Source organism: Myotis myotis, unplaced genomic scaffold, assembly GCF_014108235.1.
Source record: "Myotis myotis isolate mMyoMyo1 unplaced genomic scaffold, mMyoMyo1.p scaffold_m19_p_7, whole genome shotgun sequence".
NCBI classification, from domain to species: Eukaryota; Metazoa; Chordata; class Mammalia; order Chiroptera; family Vespertilionidae; genus Myotis; species Myotis myotis.
In genome coordinates, this window is record NW_023416379.1 from 78,307,518 (window position 1) to 78,335,494 (window position 27,977).

The following is a 27,977-nucleotide window of genomic DNA, read 5'->3' on the forward strand; positions in this document are numbered from 1 at the left end:
TTTATTAATTTTAGAGAGGAAGGGAGAGGGAGAGAGAGACAGAAATATCAATGATGAGAGAGAATCATTGATCGGCTGCCTCCTGCATGGCCTCCACAGGGGATTGAGCCTGCAACCTGGGCATATGCCCTTGACTGGAATCGAACCTGGGACCTTTCAGTCCACAGGCAGATGCTCTAACCACTGAGAAAACCAGCTAGGGCTCATCTGTATTTTGAACTCATGCCAGGTGATACTGGGTTTTGTTGGCTTTCATGTTTGTGCCACAGTCACTCCACTATAGTCATTTATTGAAAACTTTGGTCATTTATCACTGATTCCCCTTACTTATTTGGTGCTACACACAATAATGCCCAGTGATTCTGATTAACCTGCTCCATTTTAAACAAATATCTTAGGATGGAGGCCTGAACAACAGAGTCCTGGACAACTGAAATCATATCACAGGGATCCTATCTAATAATAGACAAACATGGTAATTGACCATACCTTCACTACACCACCCATTGGCTAATCAGTGTGATATGCAAATTAACCACCAACAAAGATGGTGGCTAATTTGCATACTGCAGGCAGGGCAGGACAGCGCCAACCGCCAGCGTGCCCCAAAAAGCCCGTGCAGCCAGCTGTGCCTTGCCGCCTGAGATGGGCAGGTCCTGGGGCGGCAAGGCATGCCCGCCACAGAAAGCCCCAGCAGCTGCCCGTGCCTTGCCGCCCCGGGACCCGAGATGGGCGGGTCCTGGGGCGGCAAGGCACGCCTGCCCCAGAAAGCCCCAGCAGCCACCTGATATGGTAGTAACTCTATCAGTAAGCACTCTGAAAGTCAGTGGCATAAATGAACCAATTAAAAGACAGATTATGAGGGTGAATCAAAAACAAAACCCACTTTAAATATAAAGACACATATAGATTAAAAGTAAATGAATTAAGCTGCAGCCTGTTTTGCTCAGTGGCTAGAGCATTAGCCCGTGGACTGAAGGGTCCCAGGTTTGATTCCAGTCAAGGGCATGTACCTCAGTTGCTGGCTTGATCCCCAGTTCCTATCAAAGCATGTGCAGGAGGCAACCAATCAATGTGTCTCTCCCTTTCCCTTCACTCTCTCTAAAATTCAATGGAAAAATATCCTTGGGTGAAGATTAACAAAAACAAAGTAAATGGATTAAGTAACATTAAAGAGATTATAAGAAAAATATATTCCAAATTTTGTTAGTTGTATAATGATTATGTTTAAATTATTAACACCTAAGAAATTGGGTGAAGGCTACATATAATATGCTGTAGTATTTTATAGTTTTTTTTACATGTATGAGATTATTTCAAATTAAAATATTAAAAAATTAAAAATTAATAAAATATTAATAGAAATGTGTCTGCATTACATGAAAAACCTCCTATTTGCTTCTAACATAATTTATTAAATTGTGCTAGAATTTACAAGGGTTCAATTAAAAAATATCTTAATTCTAAATGATATAATAGAAAATATATAATAGTGCAGTTATAAGCACTTATCTGAAAATAAAAATTTAAAGAAGTGAATTTAAAGAAGGGATTAGCCAAAGAAAATATATGCACAACCCATGGACACAGACAACAGTATGGTGATGGCCAGAGAGAAGTGGGGGCAAGAGCTGGGTAGAGGGGGCAGAAGGGGGGAAATAGGGACATCCCATATCCTATCTAATAAAAGAGAACCATGGTAATTAGCTGTACGACCACTACCCTTCCCATTGGCTAATCAGCAAGATATGCAAATTAATCGACAGCCAAGATGGCGGTTAATTTGCATGTGTCAGCCCCAAGCCTTGGACTGAGGCTTTAGGCTGGGGCCTGGGCGGAGCCAGCCAGCGATCGGCCCGGGGGGAGCTGGGGGTGCCCCGGCCCAGGCCTAATGCCTCGGCCAGAGGCTTTAGGCTTGGGCCAGAGAGGAGCCAGGCAGCAATCATTGATGGCGGCAGCAGCAGGGAACCGGGCCGAGCCAGCCAGCTATGCTTGATGGCGGCAGCGGCAGGGAGCTGGGGGTGCCCCGGCCCAGGCCTAACACCTTAGCCGGAGGCTTTAGGCTTGGGCCGGGGAGGAGCCAGCCAGCGATCATGAGCCAGCGATCGTTGATGCGGAGGTGGCTGCAGGGAGCTGGGGGTGCCCCAGCCCAGGCCTAAACCCTCAGCCTGTTGTTGATTGGATAAACAAAAAGCAGTTAGCAGGTGATAGCATTTTGGAGGCAGTGATACATCAAAAATTAGTGTAAGGCTAGTGCAGGGTGGTTTGATAAATTTAAGAAAAGAGGTGTTTATTTATAGATTAAACAGTACATTAGACATATACCATATATAAGAAAGGTTAAAACAGGGAATCATTGGGGAGGGGTCTGGAACGGATTAATTCAATTTACATTATTTCTAATGGGAAAAAATGATTCAGTTTTCAAACAAATTGCTTCGTAAATAGTTTTCCAGAACGAATTAGGTATGAGAACCAAGAGTCCACTGGATTTTTCTTTTTTCCATTTCTTACCATACTGAAGGACATTGCCATCTATCCTATTAACCAAGTCTGAAATATGGAAGCCATCCTGGCTTTTCTTCACTTGTTTTCTTCCCCCATTACTTCCCCATCAAGTCTTAATGATTTTATCCTTAATATTTCTCAAATTTACCCCCCTCTCACCATTTCTACTGCCATTACTTATTCTCTCTCTCAGGAAAAGTATATCTTCCTTCATGCTGAGAATGCCATTCATTTATCCATCTGAATCCAAGCAGAAGGAGCGGAGAGGCCTTTGCAGCAAAAGAGGAAAGCCCTCCCCAGTAACAAGACCAAATGTAGGCGGCCCATGATGACTCGGCTCTCTCTTAGTTTGGTCCTCTCTCTGCTCCTACTCCATCCACCATGATGTTAGTGGTAGCTTAGTAGTGACTCAGGATTTCCTCTTGGCCATGTTTATACGTAGTATAGCCAGTTGCCTAGCAGATAAAAAACAACAAGCACAATTACAAACACAAGTTTATTGAAGCTTTCCTACACGCAGGCACTATCGCCATGCTAATAGCATAGTAAGCACGATCTCATTTAACACTCGGAACAAGCATGCAGGTTGTTTCCGTTATTATGCTCATTTCCCAGATGTAAAATCAAGGTGTAGGGACATCCAAAAAATTGATTGAAGGGACAAAATTACTGAAGCTGAGGTCAGGTGCCGAGCAGAGCTGTCAAAAGCAAGTCCATGCTTGTAATCGGATGCTCTGCTGCCTCTGGATTTTGGTGAGTGAGAAAGGCTGCTTTGCTGCACTTGCTGCGCAGCCTGAGTCCCACCATTTGCGCAATCCTTTTGCGTTAACAGGGAGATGAGATAAAGCGCGCATGGAGTGTCCACACAATGTGTATCACTCATATTTCAGTATGGGTTAGAAACTCCTCTTAGAAGGCTGCTCAGAAAAGGATAGAGAAAAAATAGATTTGTTGAGAGGGAAACAAGGGGATACTTTTGAACATAGAAAGAGCCTCCATTTTTCTCAGTTTGAATTTTAAATATTCTTCCCATTGCTCCCCAAATCATGAAATCTATCCTGAAAATGTCAACACATTGAAGTTTACACTTCTTCATCCCAAATTCTTCTTCCACACAGAAGTGGCACACAGATCCATTTTGAGACCTCATGTCTTGATGTATTTTCCCTTTGGAAATGCAGTCATAGTCCGCACAGGGAACTGCAGTTGGGGCCTTTTCTAAAGCAGCTGGAGAAACGGATCATGAACAGACCGAGGGGAAACCAGATTTCATCTCATTCACAGTTTTGTCCAGGGCAGGCCAGCTGTGGGCCTACAAACAGGGCTTCTTGGTAGACACTTGGAGCACCTTTCAGAGCCCAAGATAACTGACAACAGACACTCCAGGCATGCAGGTGTTCCTTCCAACAGGAGGTCCAGCCCAGTGCCTCGGGTTAACAGGTGAGATTATGAGCCACCTCCGCATTTAAGGTAGGGTGGAGTGCAGGAAAGCTTCTAAGACACAGGAATGTGGGGTGTATGAATTTTCCTAGATTTGTGGGACTAGGTTCAAAGTGGGAGCTTTGCTTTCCTCCTGAGAAATTAGCTCAGACTTGACTAGCACCATAAGGAGCTCAACAGTGCAGCCTAACGTGGAAGTCTGAGGGCAAGGTTGGCTAGGTCCGTAACTCAAGTATCCACAGCAAAGATGAATTTCTTGACATTGAAGATGGAGGAAGGGCAGTTGTGAGAACTAAATGTACGAACTCAAGGAGCAACCTTGGCACTTGCCTGGCACATAGAAGGGGCATATGTATGTGGAACTGTGTTATTTTATCTTTCCACGTGTCCTTCATGTTGTAGTCATAGTGCTTTTACACCTGAAGAAAACTTACTTGCAGGAAGGTCAGCCTGGAATGGGAGCTGGAGAAAAAGACACAGGAGGAGAAAATGTTCATATGTAGCAAATGTTGCTGATAGGAGGACTAAGATGAAGACTGAGAAATACCATTGGAACTTGGCAACAGTGTTGGTGACAGGAAATGTTTTGGGTTGGGGGAGAGCCTTGATAAGAGTGTGTAATATTTTTCCCAAAGCAATCTATAAATTCAACGCACTTCCCATTAAAATACCAATGGCATACTTCAGAGATCTAGAACGAACTCTCCAAAAATTCATCTGGAATAAAAAAAGACCCCGAATAGCTGCAGCAATCCTGAAAAAGACCAAAGTAGGTGGGATCTCAATACCAGATATCAAGTTGTATTACAAAGCCACTGTTCTCAAAACTGCCTGGTACTGGCACAAGAATAGGCATATAGATCAATGGAATAGAATAGAGAGCCCAGAAATCAGCCCGAACCAATATGCTCAATTAATATTTGACAAAGGAGGCAAGAACATACAATGGAGCCAAGATAGTCTCTTCAATAAATGGTGTTGGGAAAATTGGACAGATATATGCAAGAAAATGCAACTAGACCACCAACTTACACCATACACAAAAATAAACTCAAAATGGATAAAGGACTTAAATGTACGACAGGAAACCATAAAAATTCTAGAAGAATCCAAAGGCAACAAAATCTCAGACATATGCCGAAGCAATTTCTTCACTGATACAGCTCCTAGGGCACTTGAAACTAAAGAGAAAATGAACAAATGGGACTTCATCAAAATAAAAAGCTTCTGCACAGCAAAAGAAACCATCAACAAAACAACGAGAAAACCCACTGTGTGGGAAAACATATTTGCCAATGTCATATCTGATAAGGGCCTAATCTCCAAAATTTATAGGGAACTCATACAACTTAACAAAAGGAAGATAAACAATCCAATCAAAAAATGGGCAAAGGACCTAAATAGACACCTTTCAAAAGAGGACATTCAGAAAGCCAAGAGACTTATGAAAACATGCTCAAAGTCACTAATCATCCGAGAGATGCAAATCAAAACAACAATGAGGTACCATCTCACACCTGTCAGACTGGCTATCATCAACAAATCAACAAACGACAAGTGCTGGAGAGGATGTGGAGAAAAAGGAACACTCGTGCACTGCTGGTGGGAATGCAGACTGGTGCAGCCACTATGGAAGACAGTATGGAGTTTCCTTAAAAAACTGAAAATGGAACTCCCATTTGACCCTGTGATCCCACTTCTAGGAATATATCCCAAGAAACCAGAAACACCAATCAGAAAGGATATATGCACCCCTATGTTCATAGCAGCACAATTCACCATAGCTAAGATCTGGAAACAGCCTAAGTGCCCATCAGTAGATGAATGGATTAGAAAACTGTGGTACATCTACACGATGGAATACTATGCTGCTCTAAAAAGGAAGGAACTCTTACCATTTGCAACGTCATGGATGGAACTGGAGAGCATTATGCTAAGTGAAATAAGCCAGTCAATGAAGGAAAAATACCACATGATCTCACTCATTCATGGATAATAGAGACCATTATAAACTTTTGAACAATAATAGATACAGAGGCAGAGCTGCCTCAAACAGATTGTCAAACTGCAGCGGGAAGGCCGGGGAGGGTTGGGGGGCAGGAGGTAGGGGGGTAAGAGATCAACTAAAGGACTTGTATGCATGCATATAAGCATAACCAATGGACATAAGACACTGGGGGATAGGGGAGGCTAGGGGACTGTCTAGGGCGGGGGGATAAAATGGACACATATGTAATACCCTTTGTAATACTTTAAGCAATAAATTAAAAAAAAATCTATAAAAAAAAAAGAGTGTGTAATATTTTAAAGTATTTCCCAATGTGAGAGGTGGAAAACTATTATTACTATCTTAGCATTTCAATTTGTGACATTTTGATATTTGAAAGCTTCTGAAACCAGTCTTCTCCTGTTTCTCTACCTCTGCCTAAATGGCCATCATCACTTGTTTTTAATCTGTTGAATTTATTTTTTATCAGAGATGCCATGGATGGAGATGTGGCAGTGATGACCTGACTTGATCAAGATAAACAGTGCATTGGGATAATTTATGCCCCAAAGTAGGCTAATTGAGCCCCCTTTATCTCGAATGGCGCCTGTGCTGATATAGACACAATATATGGCTGCAGGTCTTAATCCTAGGGTACTGATACAATATAAGGATGAACGCATGTTTATTTCAGTATTTCTTTTTGTGGGTGAGATATTTTTTCTGATGGTTTGAATTTGAAGCTTTTAGAGTGAATTATTTGCTGGATTTTGTAGTTTTCCCAGCTTGAGTGGATTCTTACCTTACTGTTTCTCTGCTTGTACATGCTGCCACAAGAGGGTGCCCTAACCACCGTGGCCTGAACTTTTCTTTTAGCTTCAGGTTCCGGGTTTTCAGATATTGACTCTTTCTTAGAGCCATTTTCATTTAATCTCATATTATCCATTCATTACATACTTCATTAAAAATGTAAATAGCCCGGTCAGCATGCTCAGTGGTTGAGCATTGACCTATGAACCTGGAGGGCATGGTTCAATTCCAGGTCAGGGCACATGCCAGGGTTGTGAGCTGATCCCCAGTCGGGGGCATGCAGGAGGCAGCTGATCAATGATTCTCTCTTATCATTCATGTTTCTGTTTCTCTGTCCCTCTCCCTTCCTCTCTGAAATCAGTAAAAAAAAAAAAAAAAAAAAAAAAAAAAAAAATATATATATATATATATATATATATATATATGGCTTTTTCAAATTAGCAAACAACCATTTGTGTTTGTGTTTTTTTCAATAATTTTTAATTTTAATATTACAGTTGATATATAATATTGTATTAGTTTCAGGTATACAACCTAGTGATTGGACATTTATATCACTTAAGAAGTAATCACCCCGATAAATCTAGTACCTATCTGACACCATGTGTAGTTCTTATAATATTATTGACTGTATTTCCTATGCTGTACTCTATATCCCCATTACTATTCTATAACTACCAATTTATACTTCTTAATCCCTTCACCTTTCTGAAACAGCTCCCCAAACTCCCTCCTATCTGGCACTGCAAACAACCATTATTTTTAAAGCTGCCAATTTTCAGATCATAAAGGCACCCACTGAAAATGAAATAGATGTTCATTTACAATCAGAAATTATAAAGAAAACATTAAAATTATCTACTCCCATGACCCAAAGTAATTCCTGTTACTATTTTTATGTACTTTTTTCCTATTTGCAAATGCCTTATTTCAAAAAGTTTAATTGTTTTATCTTCCTCATCTGATTTTTACCTAAGTATTTCTGCTACATTTTAAGCATTTAAAAAGGTTTCATAATCCTATATAATAAAGCGGTAATATGCAAATTGACGCTCACTCCGCCATGCTGTCACAAGATGGCTGTGCCCACAGTGGAGGCAGGGTTCCTGTAACACAATATGGCTGTGCCCACAGTGGAGATGGGGTTCCCATAATGAGCCTTAACGAGCAATCAGTAGGGACCTGAGGCTACGTGGCGCTGGGCCGGGCCGGGGGACCTGAGGCTGCACCCCCTGCCTGATGGGGCTTCACAGGGGACCTCAGGCTGCGCCCCCTGCCCGGTGGGGCTTGATGGGGGACCTCAGGCCATACCCCTGCCCTGGCGCCAGGCCAGGGAAGCTCAGGTTGCACCCCCTGCCCCAGTGCCAGGCTGGGGGGCCTCAGGCGGCACCCCCCCAACCCCAGCGCTGGGCTGGGGGACCTGAGGCCATGCCCCTTGCCCCGGCGCCGGGGTGGGGGACCTCAGCCTGCCCTCCCCGCCCTGGTGCCAGGCTGGGGGACCTGAGGGTGCGCCAGGGGACCTGAAGCTGCACCTCCTACACGGCAGGGCTTGATGGGGGACCTGAGGCTGCGCCCCCTGCCTGGCATTGGGCTGGAGGACCTGAGGCTGCATCCCCCGCCTGGTGGGGCTTGATGAGGGTGTGGCCGGCCGTGTCTGGATCTAGCCCAATGAGGGTGGGCCTGGCCGGGTCTGGATCTCGTGCAATATCAAGGTGCACGCGGGTGGGCTGGGACTTGACTCTGGGTCCCATGGCGTGCTCCAGACTCTGACAGGAGGAAGATTTTCATACACATTTTACTAATTTTTTTTTTCATCTCTGACACTTCTATTATAAAGGGCAAATAGCAATATTAAAATATTTCCTCTAATTAATTCCCTTTTAATGTGCACGCATTTCATGCACCGGGCCACTAGTATTTTATGATAAGCTATAATAGTTTTGTACACAGAGTTTAGTTTATATACTTTTGCATTATTTGGCTCTGATAACTTTCTGAAAGTGCAGTTACTAGTCCAAAGAACATGAATGTTTTTAAGATTCTTGAATTAAATTATAAAATTGTCAGAATATTGTGCCTATTTACATTTATTAGCAGTGAATAATTTCTCATTTTAGCACATTCTTTCCAACACTTTCTATTATAGTTAAAAAAGCAAACTTCTAATTTGATAGGCCAAATGTAGATAATTATTTAATATGAATTTATTAGTATAGTAAATATTTTTGCATGTGTTTCAAAGACATTTTGATGTCTTATTACACTGTTAGTTTATATTTTCTGTCCTTTGAGCAGATGTTCTTAATGCTTGTCTTATCATTTAACATCAGCCTTTCATATTCATTCAGTCAACAAATGTCTATTAAGCACCTACAAGGTGCCAGACATTGTTCTAGGCACTGGGGATAGAGCAATGAACAACACAGACCAATTCCTATGCAGAAGAAGCTTTCGTTCTAGTGAGGATATATAGACAAAGCAGAGTAAGTAAGTGAAATAGTAAATGAGAAGGGGATGAATGCCAGGGAGTAAAATAAATCAAGGAAGTTGAAGAGGGAGTACCAGGGTGGTCAGAGAAGCCTTCAGTGAGGAGATGACATTTTCCCAAAGACTCAAATAAGGGAGGGAAGTTCCTGAGGCTATCTACTGTGGAAGAGTGTAGCAGGTGGACGGAACAGTAAGGGCAAAGGCCCAGAGGTGGGACTGTGTCTAGTATTCAGGTTAATAATCTAGGTATTAGACTCTTCCAGTATTTGTGACACATATTTTCTCAGTTGTTTGCCTTTTGGTTGAATATTTTAACATATAGAGGATTTACAATTTTCTGTAGGTGAATCTATCACTTTTTTCTTTTGTGTTTTTCCCCCTGTATCTTTTAAAAACTTTTAATTGTGAAATGTATCATATGTGCAAAAGAATGAACAAAATGTATGCGTACAATTTAAAGAATGAAATTAAAACAAAGTCCAAACACCCCAAACCAGGCTACCAAGTTAAGAAGTGAAACACTGCTGGGACTCTAAGCCTGGTGCTCCTCCCTCCCCTCTAGAAGGGACCACTATCCTGACTTCAGTGTTCATCCTTCTCTTGCTTTTCTCTATAGTTGTATCACACTTACATTTGTACCCTTAAATGGTATATTACTTAGTTTTGAGAAACCAAGTGGTAAACACAAACCTCGATGATAAGGAGGAACAACACTCCAATTGCTTGGGGTGGCCCCAGGAGCCCAGTTGAATCCTTTATTTCTGTTGCAGTCTGCCTTCAGCTTCCCTGAGAGTTTGCAAGTGCACCTGGGGAGGGCAGGAGTGAGACCTGGGAAACCTGAGAGGTGTGCGGTGAGGCTGGCTGCCCCTAGAATCTGGTGCAGATCTGTATTTGCAATGCATCTACTCATCCAGAGATCTCATTTCCCAGCACCCCTTACATATATGAGTTGAAAAGGGGACTAGTTTCCTGAATCTCCACATAGAGGAGACATTCCCACTGACCAGGAACACCTTATTTGAAATGTTTTGTGATGTTTTAGTCTGGGCTGTTATAATAGAACTAGAGGCTTGGTGCATGAATTTGTGCATTGGTAGGGTCCCTCAGCTTGGCTGACAATTGGGGCCAATCGGGGCTGCAGGAGGTTGGCTGGGGGGAGGGGCCACAGGAGGTTGGCCAGCTGGCCCTATCGGGCTGATTGGGGCCAGCCAGCTGGAGAGACTGTGGGAGGTTGACCGGCAGCAGGAGGTTGGCTGTGGGAGCACACTGATCACCAGGGGGCAGCTCCTGCATTGAGCGTCTGCACCTCATAGTGACTGGTCATTCGGTCGTTCAGTTGTTCGGTCACTTAAGCTTTTATATATATAGATACCAGAGACTAGGTGGCTTATAAACAACAGAAGTTTATTTCTTACAACTCTGGAGCTTGGGCAGACCAAGGTCAAGGTGTGGCAGAGGACTAGTTCCTGGTTCATAGGCAGTTACCTTCTTGCAGTGTCCTCACATGGCAGAAAGGGTACGTGAACTCTCTGGGGCCTCTTTTACAAGGGCGTTAATCCCACGAGAGCTCCCCTCATGACCTTAACACCTCCCAAAGTTTCCACTTCCAAATATTATCACACTAGGAATTAGGTTTAAATTTTCTTTCCTTCATTTAAATTTTTGTTTCATTCAGTCTGTAGCATGTGAGTGAAAAATAAACTTCTGTTCTGCCATTATACATTTTGGACCTATTCTTCAGCTGTTTAGCCTACCTTAACTGATACTGCAAGTTCTTGATATCCTGCAGAAATACAGTCAAGGTGAACAAGCTGCTCTGTATTTTTTGTTTCTCAGTCTGGTATGTCCAATTTCCAGTTTTCAAAGGCAGGCCAAAACAGTCACTCTGGAAATGGGTTTCTTAAATGAATTCAGGAAGCAGGGCAAGGAGATGAGAAAATTCATTAGCTCATAGCCAAGAGAAGCCAAATACAAGTAAGAATCTGCCTTGATTATTAAAAGAGAGCTCAGTGGTAGTGGACATGTTTCTGATAGCCATCTTCAATGTGTCTGTCTCTTGAATCATATGGCTCCAACCTAGACTAGGTGCACCCTCTATCCCTGGTGCACAGCCGTCATCCTGGGATCTCCTTTCACATCCTGCCAGGAATGTGTCTTTCCTATATGACTCCTTCTTTTCTGTACTCCGTATCTTCCTGTGTCTTGGTATACTCTCTTTTTTTGATGGAGCACACCTTTAAATAGTTTCTTGAGAAAGGTTGCATGGGAGGCATATTATTTGAGGTCTTGCATATCTGGTAATGTCTTTTTTTCTTCCTTCATAACACACCTTCACGCTGAAATTTTGTGTCAGAAATTATTTTCCTTCAGAATTTTTAAAATTATTTTAGACTAATTGCCAATAGATGGGACTTCTATTTTTTAAATATGTATTGTGTAGCTAGCCAGTTTCTGAGCATTCTTATTACAGCTAATGGGTTTCCTATTGATTTGGTGTTTTTTTTTCTTGGTATGTAATTTACCCTCTACAAATAAGGATTTTGTGTTTTCTTCTCCAACATTTGTTTTATTGCTGCACAGACAATATTAAATAATAATATTAAAAAAAACCACATGTCTCAGCATGTGTTTTTTTCTGATAATTTCCTATTTCTCTTGCTTTTAAATTTTGCTTTTGAATCAGTAGTCTTTTTTATTTTATTTTTTAATTACAATTGATATTTTATATTATTTAATATCAGTTTCAGGTGTATAGCATAATGGTTGGACATTTATATAATTTATGAAGTGATCCCCTTGATAGTTCTAGTTCCCACCTGGCAAGATACATAGTTATTATAATATTATTGACTATTTTCCCTGGCTTTACTTTACATTGCCATGACTATTTTGTAACTACCAATTTTTACTTCTTAATCTCTTTACCTTTTTCACACAGCATCCCCCCATCCCCTCTATCTGGTGATCAGCCTGTTGTCTGTATCTGTGATTCTATTTCTGTTTTGTTTGTTCATTTATTTTGTTCTTAGGATTCCACATATAAGCAAAATCATATGCTATCTGCCTTTCTCTGACTTATTTCACTTAGCATAATACTCTCTAGGTCCATCCATGTTGTCCCAAATGCTAAGATTTCATTCTCTTTTATGGCCAAGTAACATTCCATTGTATATATTTAACACATCTTTGTCCCATAATCCATTGATGAGCACATAGTTTGTTTCATATCTTGGCAATCCTATATAATTAAAGGGTAATATTGCAAATCAACCGAGTGGCAGAACAACTGGTCGCTAGGATGCACACTGACCACCAGGGGACAGCTACACCAGGGGAGTGCTGCTCAGCCAGAAGCCGGCCTCAGGGCTTACGGCTGGCCAGTGCAGTGGTGGTGGTGGGAGCCTCTCCCACCTCCACAGCAGCGCTAAGGATGTCCGACTGATGGCTTAGCCCCGCTCCCTGAGGGCTCCTGGACTGTGAGAGGGCGCAGGCCAGGCTGAGAACCCAGTCAAGTGCACAAATCTCGTGCACCAAGCCTCTCGTGCATTGAGTTATAAATAATGCTGGTTCCATGCATACTTGAAAACAATATATATCCTGCTGCTTTAGAATGAAATGTTCCAAAAATATGAAATAAATTTATCTGGTCTGATGTATCATTTAAGGCTACTGTTTCCTTGCTGATTTTCTGTCTGGAAGATCTATCCATTGATATCAATAAGGTGTTAAAGTCTCCTTTTATGACTGCATTACTGTCAATCTCTCCCTTTAGGTCCACCAATATTTGCTTTATGTGTTTAGGTGCCTCTATGTTGGGTCCATAAATGTTTACAAGGATTATATATTCTTGTTGGATTGATCCTTTTATCATTATGAAATATTGCTTGTCTCTTATAGTCTTTGTTTTAGAGGTTGTTTTTTTTTTGTCTGATATAAGTATTGCTACCCCATCATTTTTCTCCATTTGCATAAAATATATTTTTCCATCTCTTTACTTTCAGTCTGTGTGCGTCTTTTGAACTGAAGTGTACAGCCTATGTACGAGTCTTACTTTCTTATCCATTTTCTTTTTATTGGAGTGTTGAATCCATTTACATTTAAGGTGATTATTGAAAGGTAAGTAGTTATTGCCACTTTATTATTCATACTTAGGTTATTTCCCCCCTTATACTTCTTAAAGAAGTCCCTTTAAAATTTCTTATAATACTGATTTGTGGTGATGAATTCCTTTAACATTTTCTTATCTTTATCTTTATCTGTCCTGAATTCTAAATGACAGCCTTGCTGGGTAGAGTAATGTTGGTTGTAGGTCCTTACTTTTCATCACTTTAAATATTTCGTGTCATTTCCTTCTGGCCTGTAAAGTTACTATTGAGAAATCAGCTGACAGTTTTATGGGAGCTCCCTTGTAGGTAACTAACTACCTTTCTCTTGCTCTTTTAAGAGTCTCCCTTTGTCTTTTTGTTTTTTTTACTACCTTTCTTGATTTTATTATTAATTTTTTATACATGCACACATATGCATACACATAAGCATACAGATGTCTGTCTCAGGTTACTCTGTTAGGTTTCATTTATTTTTCATTCTTGTGGAAGTATCACACTGTTGAATTATGGCCATTTGCAAATAAATTTTAATACCTAGCAAAGCAACTTCCTCTCAATTCTCTTCAAAATTACTTTAGTCCTTCTTACACATTTGTTCTCTTCTAGTTATATTTTAAATTAACTTTGCCAGGTTTAAAAGAAAAAAACACACCTTTTACTGAAATTATTACTGTAATTACATTAATGCTCTGCGCTCCTTAGGAACAGTTGATATTTTTATATTTTCACTTTTCTTTTTTATTGGCTATTTTGTCATTTTTATATAGATTTTACATGTTAATTTTGGAGTTATTCAGTGACTTATATTATTTTAAATTGTTTGTGGCCTTTTCATTATATTTTCAAGCTCATTGCTGGATGTTCAGGAAAACTAAAATGTTATCTTGAATTCAACTACTCTCCTGTCCTCTTATAGAAATTCCAATAATATTTTAGATGAATCTCTTGGGTTTTCTAGTTATATGATGCTCATGTATGAATATTAAGGATAATATTGTTACCTCTGTTTAAATGATTACTTTTATTTTCATAAATCATGTATTTTTGCCTTGGCTTCTACTTTTAAAGTTGCATTTTGTGAATAACCTGATCTCTCCTTTGCCCACTCCCTTTTTCATCTTTAACTTTTGCCATTTTTACTGTGATATGTCTTGGTGTGAGCCTCTTTGGGTTCATCTTGTTTGGGACTCTCTGCTGCTTCCCGTGACTGTCCTTTACTACCTGGTAAGAGCTACAAAGTGATTGGCGATTGGTAGTTGCTGTGCTAGGTCTGGAAGAGTGTGGAGAAGCCACACCATGAACCCGAGGCCACTGCCACCCGCATTTGGCCAGGGACTGTTCAGCAAGAGGCCATCCAGAGGCCTGCCACTGCCTGCTCGGTACCCATAAGTCGTAGCCACTACAAGAGCCTTGGGCAATATGTGAGTTGGCTGCAGGGAGGTCTCAGGGATTTGCCAGGGTGGGGCTACTGGTGTAGTGGTGTTCACCAGGCTAATGCTGATTCAGATTTGGCTGTGTGGAGGGAGGCCTCAACCCAGCGAAGAGGGTGCCTGCCTGCCTGCTTTGTTGGGGGTGAGGGGTTCTCGACCCAGAGACAATGGCAGCTGTTTCTCTGGCCCTTACCCTGAAGTCACACAACTCAGTTACTCCCTGCATGTCTCTGGTGCTCCAAAAACTGCTGTCCTGCTGGAGCCCAGGGTGAATGCCTGTGAGGTAGTGAGCCTGTGTGTGGGCCCTTTAAGAGGGTGCCTGGATTTCCAGACGCCTTCAATTTCACCCAGATACACTGAATCCCTGCTGATTTTCATAGCCAGATGTTGTGGTGGCTCTTCTTCCTGGCACTGGTGCTCTGTGGTGGGGAGCCTGGTGTGGGGCTGAGACCCCGTCACTCTCCTGGAGGTCCTACACAGCTGAGATATCCCTTTGGATTCTCAACCACCACATGTGGGTGTGGGGCCAGCCTGTTTCACGTCTCTACCCCTCCTCCAGTCTTGTGGTGGTTCCTTCTTTATATACCTATTTATAGGACTTCTGTTCAGGTACTCTTCAAATGGTTCTCCAGGTTGATTGTTTTTTAATTTAGTCATAATTTTGGGGTGGTCATGGGAGTAGGACAGCGCTTTGTACCTACTCCTTTTATCTTAACCTCAACTGGTTTGTCTTTTATCTTTTGCAGAGTCTTAAAAGGCTTATATTTTGTTTTACATCTATTGATATTTAACTTTAAATTTTAGCCTGTTTACCAAATTAGGTGACCCTTAAATTATCTACTTATCAAAGCCAAGAATAGAGTGACAACTTTGACTTTACTTTAATAAAGCTGAGGAATTTTGTGTCTTTCTACTTGGCTTATTGAATCTTAGATTGCATGTATACATAATGATGATTAGCTAGATCATCTAATTTTGGATGCTCATTCTCTCAATGCTGATTATTGTATTATTGGCTCATTTTTTGATATCTCCCTTTTTTCACAATTTCTTTTAGTTTTTTCATTTCCTTATTTCTTTATTTTTTTTATTAATCATCACCTGAGGATATTTTTTTCCATTGATTTTTAGAGAGTGGAAGGGAGGGGGGTGAGAGAGAAACATCAGTGTGAGAGAGACGCATCGATTGGTTCCTGAACCTGCAACTGAGGAACGTGCCTTTGACCAGGAATTAAACCCGAGACCCTTTAGTTCTCAGACCGATGCTGTATCCACTGAGCCAAACCAGCTAGAGCAGTTTTTGCGTTTATTTAAAAGGCATTTATAGCCATTATTTAAACATAGTTCCATGTATAACAAGTTTCAATTCTCACAGAAGTTCCAGGAAATAAGGTGTATAAGGAATAAGGTGCGCAGTATTGAATTCTCAGCTTTGATTCATCTCTCAGTCAGCTAAAGTATATCTGTGAATATTGTTTTTACAAAGAAGGGTGCCCACATAGCATTTTCTCCTTTCTCACATGCCTGGGAAAGTCTTTCTGTTGACTTTACAGAATGTTAAGGGACAGGGAATTTTTGGTGAATCATTTATTGTTTCATTCAACAAATATTGAGAACCTACATGTGTTAAACATTGCTATTTTCTCTTAAGCAAAATTTTTGTTGAGCCATTACATACATACAAGGAAATGTGCAACCCCTAAGCGCACAACTCAATGCAACTTAACAAATGTCAAATTGTTGGTCAAGATGATTTGCTTGAGCAGGTGGTGTCTGACCTGTACTTTCTCTTCAGTGCCTTTTTTTTTTTTTTTAACTTTCTGGTGGAAAAGTCTTACATCAATATAATTTTGGCTCCTGATTTAGTGTCTTATGTTTTCCTTCTGGGAGTCTTATATTTTCTTTATTGTTAAAAAAGGGTCAATATATTTAAATATGGTCTTTTAAAATTAGTTTGGTCTAAACCTAGTTTTCACATTCACTTACAAAATATAATTTCCCCAAACCAGGAATCTTTTTTCCTATTACAACTTTATTGTATCCCTTGAATGTATTCAGGTTTCTTATTTGAATTTTCTGTCTTCCACATATTTCATCTCTGCTACCTATCTTTTATATCTACTATCAGCTTATACTTACCATCCATTTATTTCTTTGCTACTTTTCATCTGCATTCCAGAGAACATCTCAAGTTAGTCCTCTCCAAGAGCTCTGTCTGTGATTGTCAGACAGAATGCACCACAGTCACCCCCTGAGCTTGTTACTGCTCTCCAGGGGTATTTACACTCATTAAGGAAAATGAGAAATGGAAATTCCAGGTAAACAAGAAGCATAGGCCAAGTCCCTAATGTGGTTTGGAGCTTTGTGGGAGGTTTAATCTATAAACAAGCATTTCTTTTCTTAAATTTACTGACCCACTCTCCACTAGCCTTAAATGAATCACTTTTAGCACTTGTTTCAGGAGAAGTTTTTCAGGAGGTCAGTATGCAGCATCTTTGCTTTTTCATAACATCATTGCCTCCAAAATGCTGTCCCTGGCTAACTGCTTTTCATTCATCCAAATCAACAACGGTTATTCTACTTCTTCATACACCCTTAGCAACATCAGCACTCTTGATGGCCTCTTTATATTTTAAAATTGTGCTAATTGTTCATTTTACCAGCAACAAAAATAAACCCCCCCAAAAACCTGAAAATATTCACAGCAGGATTTCCTGAGATGTATATGATGCGAGGTTTAGCGGTAAACTGACTTGCATTTTCTCCTTTGTGGCCTGAGAGACACCTCTTGTCAAGCTGAAAGGGTTGTCAGGTAAAGAACTGACATTTTGTTTGAAAACAGAGACATTTTTTCTGGGAACAACTTGGTCAAGAACCGAGGTTTCACTATAAAAAGTCCTGGGGATGCAAGGTACAGCATGGCGATGATAGTTAACAATTGAATATTTGAAAGTTGCTAAGAGAGTCTATCTTAAAAGTTCTCATTGTAAGAAAAGAAAGTTATAACTATGTGTGGTAATGGATGTTAATGAAATTTATTGTGCTAATCATTTTATAATATATTAGAGGCCCGATGCACAAAATTCGTGCAAGAGTAGGCCTGCCTTCCCTTTGGCCACTGGCACTCAGGACCCCGGCTTTCCTCGCAGAGGAAGGCCCCGCCCACCTGCCGCAGCCCACTGGACAGTGGCCTCGGTCTCCCTCTGCAGGGCGATCATGGGGCGATGGCCGGGCCCCCAACCAATCGCATCCCACCCGCCTTGTCTGGCCTGGTGCCAGTGGGTGTTATAGCATGGTCCCAGATGGTTGTCCGGATGATTGTCCTGCTGTTCAGCTGTTTGGTCAATTTGCATATTACACTTTTATTATATAGGATACATATATAAAATCATGTTATATGCCTAAAACTAATATAATGTATATGTCAATTATATCTCATTTTTTTTTAAAACATGAAAATATCTAAATCCCCAGAACTTAAGGAGCCAGAATTGAAAACAAGCATTTCAGTGTTTCACTGCTCCAACTTTCTCAAAATATTTAGAATATTTTTTCACAATCTCCCTACTCTCTTATATCCTGCCTGTCTCTAATAGATTGTTCATGCTCTGTACCTAGGTAAAATGCATGTTAAGTGTACTACTGGTAGCACCCTGTCGCTGTAACTGAGTAGAGAAATGAGAAAAGATGAAGTCCCAAACTTGGACAGGGAGGGGGTTAATTTGAGAACTTTCAGAGAGTGAAAATTAATGAGTTTGGGGATGTATAGGTGTTAGGAGTGAGGAAGAGAAAGAGAAGAGTCAGGGATGCCTCAGAGATATCTAGCATAGATGACTGGTGGATAATGGTGCTGACTAGGGAAAATAAAGATAGAACAAAAGCCGTGCATATAAAAGGAGGGGAGACATGGAAGGCAACTGCCTCTTCCCACCACAGAATTCCCAGATATACAATTTAGTGGGAAGTAATGATTCAGAACTATGGATATATATGCCCTCTTTTGCCCTCCATCTCAAAACAAAACCCAATTTTTATTTTCACCACCACCACTCAGGGAAAATTGGGAACTGAGTGGCAGGATTTTAGTGAGAGGTTTTGAAGCATGGAGGCTGTGAGAAACTGCCTATGAAAATCTTGTTGAAAGACTGTGACAGGAGATTATCATGAGAATCAGGATGAAAGCACACAAATGACAATGAAAGCAGAGCGGCTGGAGAAGTGGACCCCGGGTTTGGAATTGGAGAAGAAGCAGAGAAAAGTCATAGCCTCTGAGTGATGCAGGAGAATGAACATGTGCAGAAAGTGGTTACTCAAAGAATCAGGGAGCCTGTGGAACCAGCCTGAGGACTTCCAGGGGCCTGAGAAGTAGGGCAAGACAGCATGTTGGGCCACAGCATGGAAAAAATGGTTGACTCGAAACTTGAAACTAGTCTGGAATTGAATGTGATTCAGTTTTTATTTTACTTGGACTGAACTTTTCTCATACTTCAAGTTCGTTTTGCCTCAGTGGCTCTTCTCTGTGTCCTGGGATGCATTGGAACAGAGGCCCAGAAAAGGAGCGGTCATCCTAGGGATGTGGTCAGAGGAAGAGAAGAATGTTTCTAGATCTCTGGTTGGCATTTATCTTCAAAAGAAGCCTGAGTTTGAGGAGAGACTGACTATTCTAGTCTGAATACTATGTCTTCTCCCAGAACTTTCCCCTTCCTGTCAAACCTCAGGGCCCATTTTGGGGAGGGTTCCTCCTTTTTCCTGTATGATTTTTAATAACAACATGCCATTTTCCCAGGGCCATCATTTTATTTGCTTAATTCATTTTTGGAATGCTTGTGTTCGCAGCATTGGTTAATACTATGAGAAGCTGGTCCCTTAATGTCTCGAAGGCATGTAAAACTGAGAACTTAGACTTGTTTGGGTCCAGGGTATTGTTACTCAAAGGCATACTTTGTTTTGCTCTCAAATTTGCATTCTTTTTCAAATATGCAAGAGCTGGCCAAAGTACTTTTAATGAGAAAGAATAAGAAAACAAATTTTCTTCCCAAACTTTATTATTATAAATTGTTTTTATTATAAGGGTTTAACAGAGCAGAGAATTAGACTTGCTGTCTCTTGTGAAACCTCAACAATTTAAAAAATTAAATTAATAAATATGAAATTAGGTATAATCTTTTTTCCCCCAGCCATGTTATGCACTCCTAAGAAACAAAGAGGAGAAAATCCTGTATCTATATGTAGTACAAACTCAGAAATTTTCACCTGCCATTTATTTCTATCTAGGATTTTCTAGGCAGAACAATCACACTATTTCACCTTTCTCTAAAGACTTAACAAACATAAATAGATCCATAAATAGCCATATAAATATAGGTTTTACCTTTTAAATAATAAAATTTCCAAGTTTGGAATACTGTCTTCTTAAAAAAAATAAAATAAAATGAGGCCTGTAACTCATTAAAATGGAATCTTACACCCCAAAATTGTCTCAGGGCCTTTTAAATACATAAATAACTTAAAGCCCTTAGAAAAGCAAGTAAGAAGCAAAATTGTACTCAGTTTAAACCTTCCTTCTTGGGGAGATGGAAAGATGATTCAAAGTCAATCTCTGAACCCAAGTGTTATCTATGAAATTTCAGTTGAATGAACTCATTTAAGAACCCTAGTGAGTTGGTCAGAAATGGGGCTAGGTCTACTCCCCAGAAAGCCTAACAGATTCAGAGAGCTGGGATCAGACTGGAAACTCTTAAGCCACGTGGTGGACAATGGGGGTGACACAGGTGCAGCCCACAGTGATGAGTATCTTCTCCAGCCGGAAGGAGTGGGGGCAGTGCCGAGGCTCCCTACGCAAGACCAGGATCTCCTGCTGGATGGGGACGGAGTTCAGGTGGTGGTCCATCTTCCCTTCAGGATTGACACAGAACAAGTGGCGGCACTTTGCCTCCCAGATCACAGAGGGATATCTCTCAGGGTCCTCATTGCGGCTACAGGGAGAGACAAAAGCCAGGAAGAAAGTGAATTCCTGGTAAAGCAGGAAGGAAATCAAACAGGAATAATTGAAGGAAGACAAATTCAGAGGATGACAAACTATAGTCATTGCATATTCTCTAAGGGCTGTTAGTCTGAAAAAGAAGTAGTTTCAGGAAAACCAGGGGTGGATTTTTAAGCACATGAAATATTATGGAGAAAAGGCAATGATCTTCAAATCTCTTTGAAAACTGAACAAAGATGACTGAGACTATAGAAGGGATTTAAGTTTGACATGAGGATACTTTTATTAGGGTACATTCGATAGATGGATAAAGACCAAGGGAATCATCTAGGAATAAAATAGTTGTTAATCTGACTTAATGAAGTTTGAACATGGAATGCATCAAAATTTTATCTGACAACACATTCCTGGAACAGAGCCCAGAGCTGATTAGAAGGGCTAGAAACAAAAGTTTAAGCCACTCTATAACCCTTAATTTCCTCTCTCCTCCAGCTGAGTCGATGACTTCCTCTGATATTTTTTAAATTTATTTTTTAAAATAGGTTTTTATTGATTTTAGAGATAGAGAAGGGAGAGAGATAAAGAGATAAAAACATTAATGAGAAAGAAACATCAATTGGCTGCCTCCTACACACCCCCTACTGGGGATCGAGCCTGAAACCCCTACATGTGCCCTGACAAGGAATCAAATCATTGACCTCTTAGTTCATCGTCCACCCTGAACAACTAAGCCATACCAAGCTGGCTGCTTTGAATTTTAATTGATGTACTTAAACTATTCTTAGTAATTGGAAGAGGAGAAAAAACTCCACAGTCAGGTGAATCTGTAGGTGCCACATAATTGAGGCTTATTTGCATAAAATCAAATTAAATATATTTTTAAATTTAATTCTTCATGGGGGTCTAAATACTAGATGTATTAAGGACACATCAAATATAGATCTGTTGGGATGTAGACCAAGGCTATCTAACCTAAAAAGGGGTGGCAATACCCAAGATGATACTTCTTCCTCCACTGAGATTCAAGCTATATTTTCCAAGTTCTAATAAGACAAAAAAAGTGCATAAAAATACCCATTAATTACTAGTAATTTACAAGAAATCTTCTCAATGGAGACCCTTGTAAAGAAAGAGAATTCAAGCATTAATCCCTAAGATTAAATAAAAAATAGACTTGGGGTATCATAAATATTAAAATGTAGACAACACAAATTGGGGTGAGTTTTTGGTGTCAGTGACAACGAAATCTAATAGGATGGGTATTGGGGGTGGGGCCTCTTGTGCTCTAGCAAATAAGTTTGTAGCATGAAAGTTTGAGAACCATTGTTTTGCACAATGGCCCTTCCAGGTTGCACTGATGATTCTGAGTGAGTAAAATTTTCCCTCCAAGTGATTTAACTGGCAGTCTGATGCATAAAATGTAGAAGAAAACAGGTTTTATCTAAGGCCCTTACGTACTGGAGATTCCAAGGTGAGGTGGACCGGTTGTAGTAATCTGAGGGCCTTCTAGAATTTGCATTCGAATTATGGATATTTAGGTTGACTCTCACGCTCTGAGGGAAGTTCTTGTCCTCAGTATTTGGGCATTTTGGATTTCGTGGAATTACTCTTGCTGCCTTCACTATAGCCACCAGACTCAGCAGCAGTAGCAGTGACTGGAACTGAATGGGAAAGGAGAAAGAGAGGTGGGAGATTGGATTAGTAAATGGTTTTTGTTAACAAATTGTGATAACAATGTATTGCTAATCATAGACAACATACTATATTCCAGGACAATCTATTCTAAATTTTCAGATCAGTTAAATAAAAACCTGGTTAGGTGACTAAAATAATAAGACCACAGAGTTTTTACCAGTTCTAAACATTCATCTTTTGAATTAGGAAAGGCACATTATTTATTGGCTGGCGCTAATTTTAGTAAAAATGACAAGTCATCATACTGTCAGTACATCCATCACTGCCAGGTCATTGGGATAATATTGACCTTGATTTTTAGGAGGAAATGTCTTCCTGTGCCTTGGTGCTCTGTCTTGTCATTGTGTGAAACCCTATGTGAAGGCAAATGTGCCCTTAAGAAACGGCCATAGAAAATCCAGGTGGTATCAGTATTTGTATTAGAAATGCTATTAGTACCATTGGCAAACATCCAACCAAAAACTGGATTTTCCTTATGTTTTCTTAGGTATATTTTACAGTTTTCTAAATTTACATATATTGATTCTGCGGGCGCCCGGCTAGCTCAGTCGGTAGAGCATGAGACTCCTAAATTTACATATATTGATTCTATAATCAAATTACATTTCAAAAGAGATATTTTAAGAATATAAAAACCATTTACTCTAAACCACAGTTATACTGTATCTGATGATAATAAATGGTTTGGTGAACCAAGACTGTAGTATAATAATAGGATAATGGAAAGAAAAGTTATTGCCACAAGTAATTAAATCCTCAAGGATTATGATCCATTTTATTTTGGATTAAAGAAAAATGCTGTGGGAGAATTATATTAAATCACTTGTACTCAGAAGAGTAGATTTTCAATAAACATTCTTTCTTACTGCACGGCATTATATGACACTTCTTTGCATGATTTAGCCCCAATATAGCTATCTTTCAGTTTTAATCTCATCTTTCAAACTGATGAGTACCAGTTCTTGAACATGCTATACAATGACAAGTATCTACCAAAGCTTTCATTTCCTATTCTACATGATCTCCATAGTCAGAATCCAGAATTTCATGCCCAAGGTCCAGAAGTATCATCTGGTCCAAATCAATAAGAGCATTGCACGTTAGTGCAGGACTCACCATGGAGGAAGTTCTCACAGAAGCCATTGTAGTTTCTCTTGATTCACTGGAGATGGATGAGCTTGTGCCTGCTGTGAGATGGATGAAGTGTTACACTATCTTCTCTCTTTTTATAGGACTTTGATCCTTCTGTGGTCACTTGCGTTGGCGTGTCGGGGTGACACCATTTTGGTTAAAAGTTCCATCCTCAAATGAGGTCAGAGAAGAACCTCCTCTTCATAGAGAATAATACCTGCTTCATATCATGAAGGAAAATTGGAAGGACAGAAATTTATGTTTCTAAAGACTATTTCCTCTCTTCATTCTTCAAGGAACTATTAGTCAGCAAAGCTGAGTAAAGGTGCTCTACTTATGAGCTGATATTAATTCATTTACGGCCATACATGAAGCTGCTATAAGAGCTATGCTTTATTTTAATGGCTCATAGGAAAATACAAGTTTGACACAATGTTCAAGTTTTCTAGTGTCATGCAACTTGATTTCCCATTTGATAATTCCTTTCCTTATCATATTCCTTAACTGATGTTATAAAGGCCATTTTAGAAACTACTCAGAATCTCACCATATAAACAAACAAAAAATAAATTGTTTAATGATGTAGAATATATCATTTTATTGAATTGACACCTGCTTTGTTGAATGTTTATTCTGTTAAGGAACTAATACCTAGCTTCAAGAGACATGAGATTTAGGATTAAAAATATGTCTAACAAGCAACTTGTTAACTCATGCAGTTCCTCAGGAGGAATGAGTTGGAGGTGGAGGGAGGAGATGTAGACAGGCAATGGAAGGATTTGGAAATGTAGAGATTGGAGAAATGTGATGGAGGTAGAGCAGAAGAGGGTAATGAATAGAAGAGAATGACAAATATAAGAAGGAAGAGAAGGAATGAAAGAGATAAGCAGCTAAGAGAGAAGGATATGGTTTTCTCTTTCCTTTTCTGTCCATTGTTTAAGTGAGATGAACTTTGATTTCAGGTCTTTGAGAATAGTTCCACCTTAGGAACTCTGAGGACCAGCTCAAGGATGATAAAGATGATGGGTGAGTGGATATAGATGTGGTTGGCCACTTATTACCTTCTCTCTGTCCCTTCTCCTCAGTGAGGTGAACATGGCTCCCATGTCCTCTCAGCTGGTATCTAATATTATTTATAAGGATAATATCTCATATAATTCAGGAGTCTAACTAGCAGTTCTACCTCGACAATTAGGATATATAAGAAGTTGGCTAAATCTTGGGTGTGTTCGTCCTGAGATGCATTCCTCCTTGTCCTGATCTACTCTATCTCAGAAAACTGACCCTTCAAGCTGCTTTCTCAGACTCCCTGGTCAGCTGGCTTTTAGCTGTGTTCAGCCAGAAGGATATTTAATCAGAGGGAAGGAGAGTGGGAGTGGCGAGAAGGAAGGGGATGGATATAAGGGGCTTCCTCACTATCTCCTAGAGCACTGCTAACTCCTTTTGTGGGATGGTAGTAGCCTCTTGCTGATGCCAATCTCAATCAGTTCCTTGCATTAAATTTCCTCTATTGCAAATGCCTAAAGTGACTTCTGCTTTACTGGCTAGACTGTGTCTTGACTGATTAGTGAGGAAGGCCATGAGCAGCTGACTCTCAGGGGTGATGGTAGATGATCTTGATGGCAAAGCAGATTCTGATGGAAAAGAAAGTAAAATGCAGCCTCTCATGATTCCCCTAGTTCTGGTGTTGACATCACTCTCTATCCTTGAAGACATGGAGTCACTATGAGCTCTCCTGTCCCTCCTCTCCTTGATCAGGTAACAATCTTAGAAGCTGCCGTGTCTCTCATATCTGTTATCTATTCCCAGACTTACTACCATTCCCTAACTTACACTGTTATCCACTTGGACTGTTTTAATAGCCACCTTTGCTCTTCCCAATTGCTGCCTTCCACCCACCTTCAACATTTCTGCAATAATGATTCTCAACGCATGGCTTTGAATTGTGCCTTCATGTCCCATTAGTTTGTTTACAGTACAAAATGCAAAACCCTTAGCATTTGAATTGGTATTTGAGTTACCATTTGAGATCTGCAACCTTTCTAGCTTCACCTCCTATCATGATCCATGACCTGGGATCATGGGTCCTGATTACCCTCCTTCTAATGCCCATACAGCTTTTGTTAAGGTACTGTCTCTGAAATGCCCTTCCCCATCCTCAGTTTATCAAAATGCTACTTGGCCTTCCAGGTCCTGTTCAAATGTCTTTTATATCTGGAAGTCTCCTGATTATTTTAGTTGGAATGAGCAGCTCCCATAACATGTAGCTTATATCTCCCTCCCTAGTACTTTTGCTTCATTTATTTAGTAGGAAAAAGTATGTTTAAGATATACGTCTATTTCCATTTTTAGATTTTACTGTAATCCTTCAAGGCCAGTGTGTTGTTCATCTTTGTAACTCCCGAGGTGCCTAATGTCAAGCTTCATGCAACAAAGGTCTTCACAGATTGCTTTCATGTTGTTGATTTCTCTCTGATATCCAGCTGTTTGTGCATATTTCTAGTGTATTGCATGGTATTTGTTTACATATCTGATTTTATTTTATTTTTTGCTAGACTGTGAGCTACCTAGAGAGAGGTAGCCATCTTATTAGTCTTTGTATCACCTCACATAATGTCTAATAAATAGTAACTGCTCAATATTTTTTACTGATTGATAGTATGAATAATGTTATTTGGGTAGTTCAGAATCTTGAATATTCTTTTTGGAATCCAGTTGCATTCCAGTGACTATATTGAGTATTGTAATGTCTTGACTCTCTATCCTGGCTGCTTTAAAAGTAGTGTGACAAAGTTTTAGTCTATTTTGGACCATCTGGAGCGGAGAAAAGAGTTCCTTGTTGTTGCTTTCTGACAAGGATGAGGTGGAAGAGAATGTGTTTGCTACCAGTTCTTTTGATTGATGGCTAAGGAGGAAAAGCTGACTCTAGCTGATCTGCCTGTGCTTGCCTTCCATGCCAATGAAATCTAGCCTGTGTTCCATACTTTGAAATATCAAACCTTGCTTTAAAATAAGAATGGAGAAACAAGGCGGGTTTTCACAAAAGTGTAAAAATGATAATATTGAAGTGGTGGTCAAAGCTGGCTGTGTTCTCTCTTGAGTAGGACTAGTTTCCCAGATGCACACTTGAGCTGGACACCTGTTCCTTCTGGAGGAATAGTCAGAAACAGAAAGAGGGTGTGGGGCTCTTCCTCTGAGTCTGTCTACAGAGACAGCTGGCTCAAGTTTGGGTCCCAGTATGCTAAGAAAGAAGGAATGCTGGATTAAAAATTAGGGTGTCTAGAACACTGGATGAGAGGGCACTTTTGTTTTCATTGTAGATCTGCCATTAACTACTCATGACCTTGGGTACTTCATGTTTTTGAGGCTCAGTTTCCCTCTTTATAAAATGAGTTTTTGAATTTTGAGTGTTTTAGTCAAGATGGTGAAGTAGGTGGCAGCTGTACTTACCTCCTCCCATGACCACATCAAAATTACAACTAAATTATAGAAAAATCAACCTGGAGAATTATATGAAGACTAGCTTAACAGAAGTCTTATCACAGAATATAAAAAAGAAGCCACATGGAGACTGGCAGAAGATGCTTATCTGGCTGGCCCTGCACCCATGTGTGGTGGTTGAGAATCAGAAGGAAATATCTCAACTATAGAGGTCTCCCCTGAGTAGTGAGGGGACTCAGTCCAATACCAGGCTCCACACCATGAAGCACCAGTGTTAGAAAGAGGGCCCTCACAACATCTGGCTGATAAATCAGCAAAGATTCTGTCTATCTGTATAAGATGGCTGTTGGAAACCCAAGGGTCCCCTTAATGGGCTCATGCACAGATTTACTTGCTCACAGTTATTCACCTTGGGCTCCATTGAAGGGATAACAGCTAGGGGGTGTGCCAGAGACACACAGGGAGAAACTGAGTTGTATAGCTTCAGGGCAAGGGCTGGATGAACAGCTGCCATTATCTGACCCCCCCCCCCCCACCCCAGCCAAACCTGAATCTGCATTAGCCTAGTGACCACCACTTGAGTGTTGCCTAAGGCTTTTTTAGCAGGCTGAGCCTTATGGAAAACCAGCAGGTGGTGGCAGGCCTCAGGGATCCTTTTTTTTGTTTTGTTTTGGTTAATCCTCACCTAAGGAAACTTTTTCATTGATTTTTAGAGAGAGAAGAAGGGAGAGTGAGAGACAGAGAGAGAAACATCAATGTGAGAGAGACACATCGATTGGTTGCCTCCATATGTGGCCCAACCAGATTGGGGATCCAGCCTGCAACCGAAGTACATGCCCTTGACTCGAATCAAACCTGGGACCGACCCTTCATCCCATGGGCTGATGCTCTATCCACTGAGCAAACCAGCTAGGACTCAGGGATCCCTTTTGCTGAGCAGTCCCAGGACTGATATTGGT

The 27,977-nt window shown here is 40.5% G+C and overlaps 1 protein-coding gene across 2 annotated transcripts; it reads right to left on the bottom strand.

Moving 5' to 3' along the window:
• Positions 1-20,505: 20,505 nt before the first annotated feature.
• Positions 20,506-23,589, bottom strand: IL17A (interleukin 17A). Of its 2 annotated transcripts, none has more exons than XM_036316413.1 (3): positions 23,563-23,589; positions 22,210-22,406; positions 20,506-20,743 (listed from the first exon to the last, which is right to left on the bottom strand). In XM_036316413.1, the coding sequence occupies exons 1-3, from the start codon at positions 23,587-23,589 to the stop codon at positions 20,506-20,508; spliced, it is 462 nt and encodes a 153-aa protein (XP_036172306.1). The 2 variants fall into 2 exon arrangements, with proteins under 2 accessions (XP_036172306.1, XP_036172305.1); XM_036316412.1 differs by having other exon boundaries at positions 22,210-22,412.
• Positions 23,590-27,977: the final 4,388 nt, after the last annotated feature.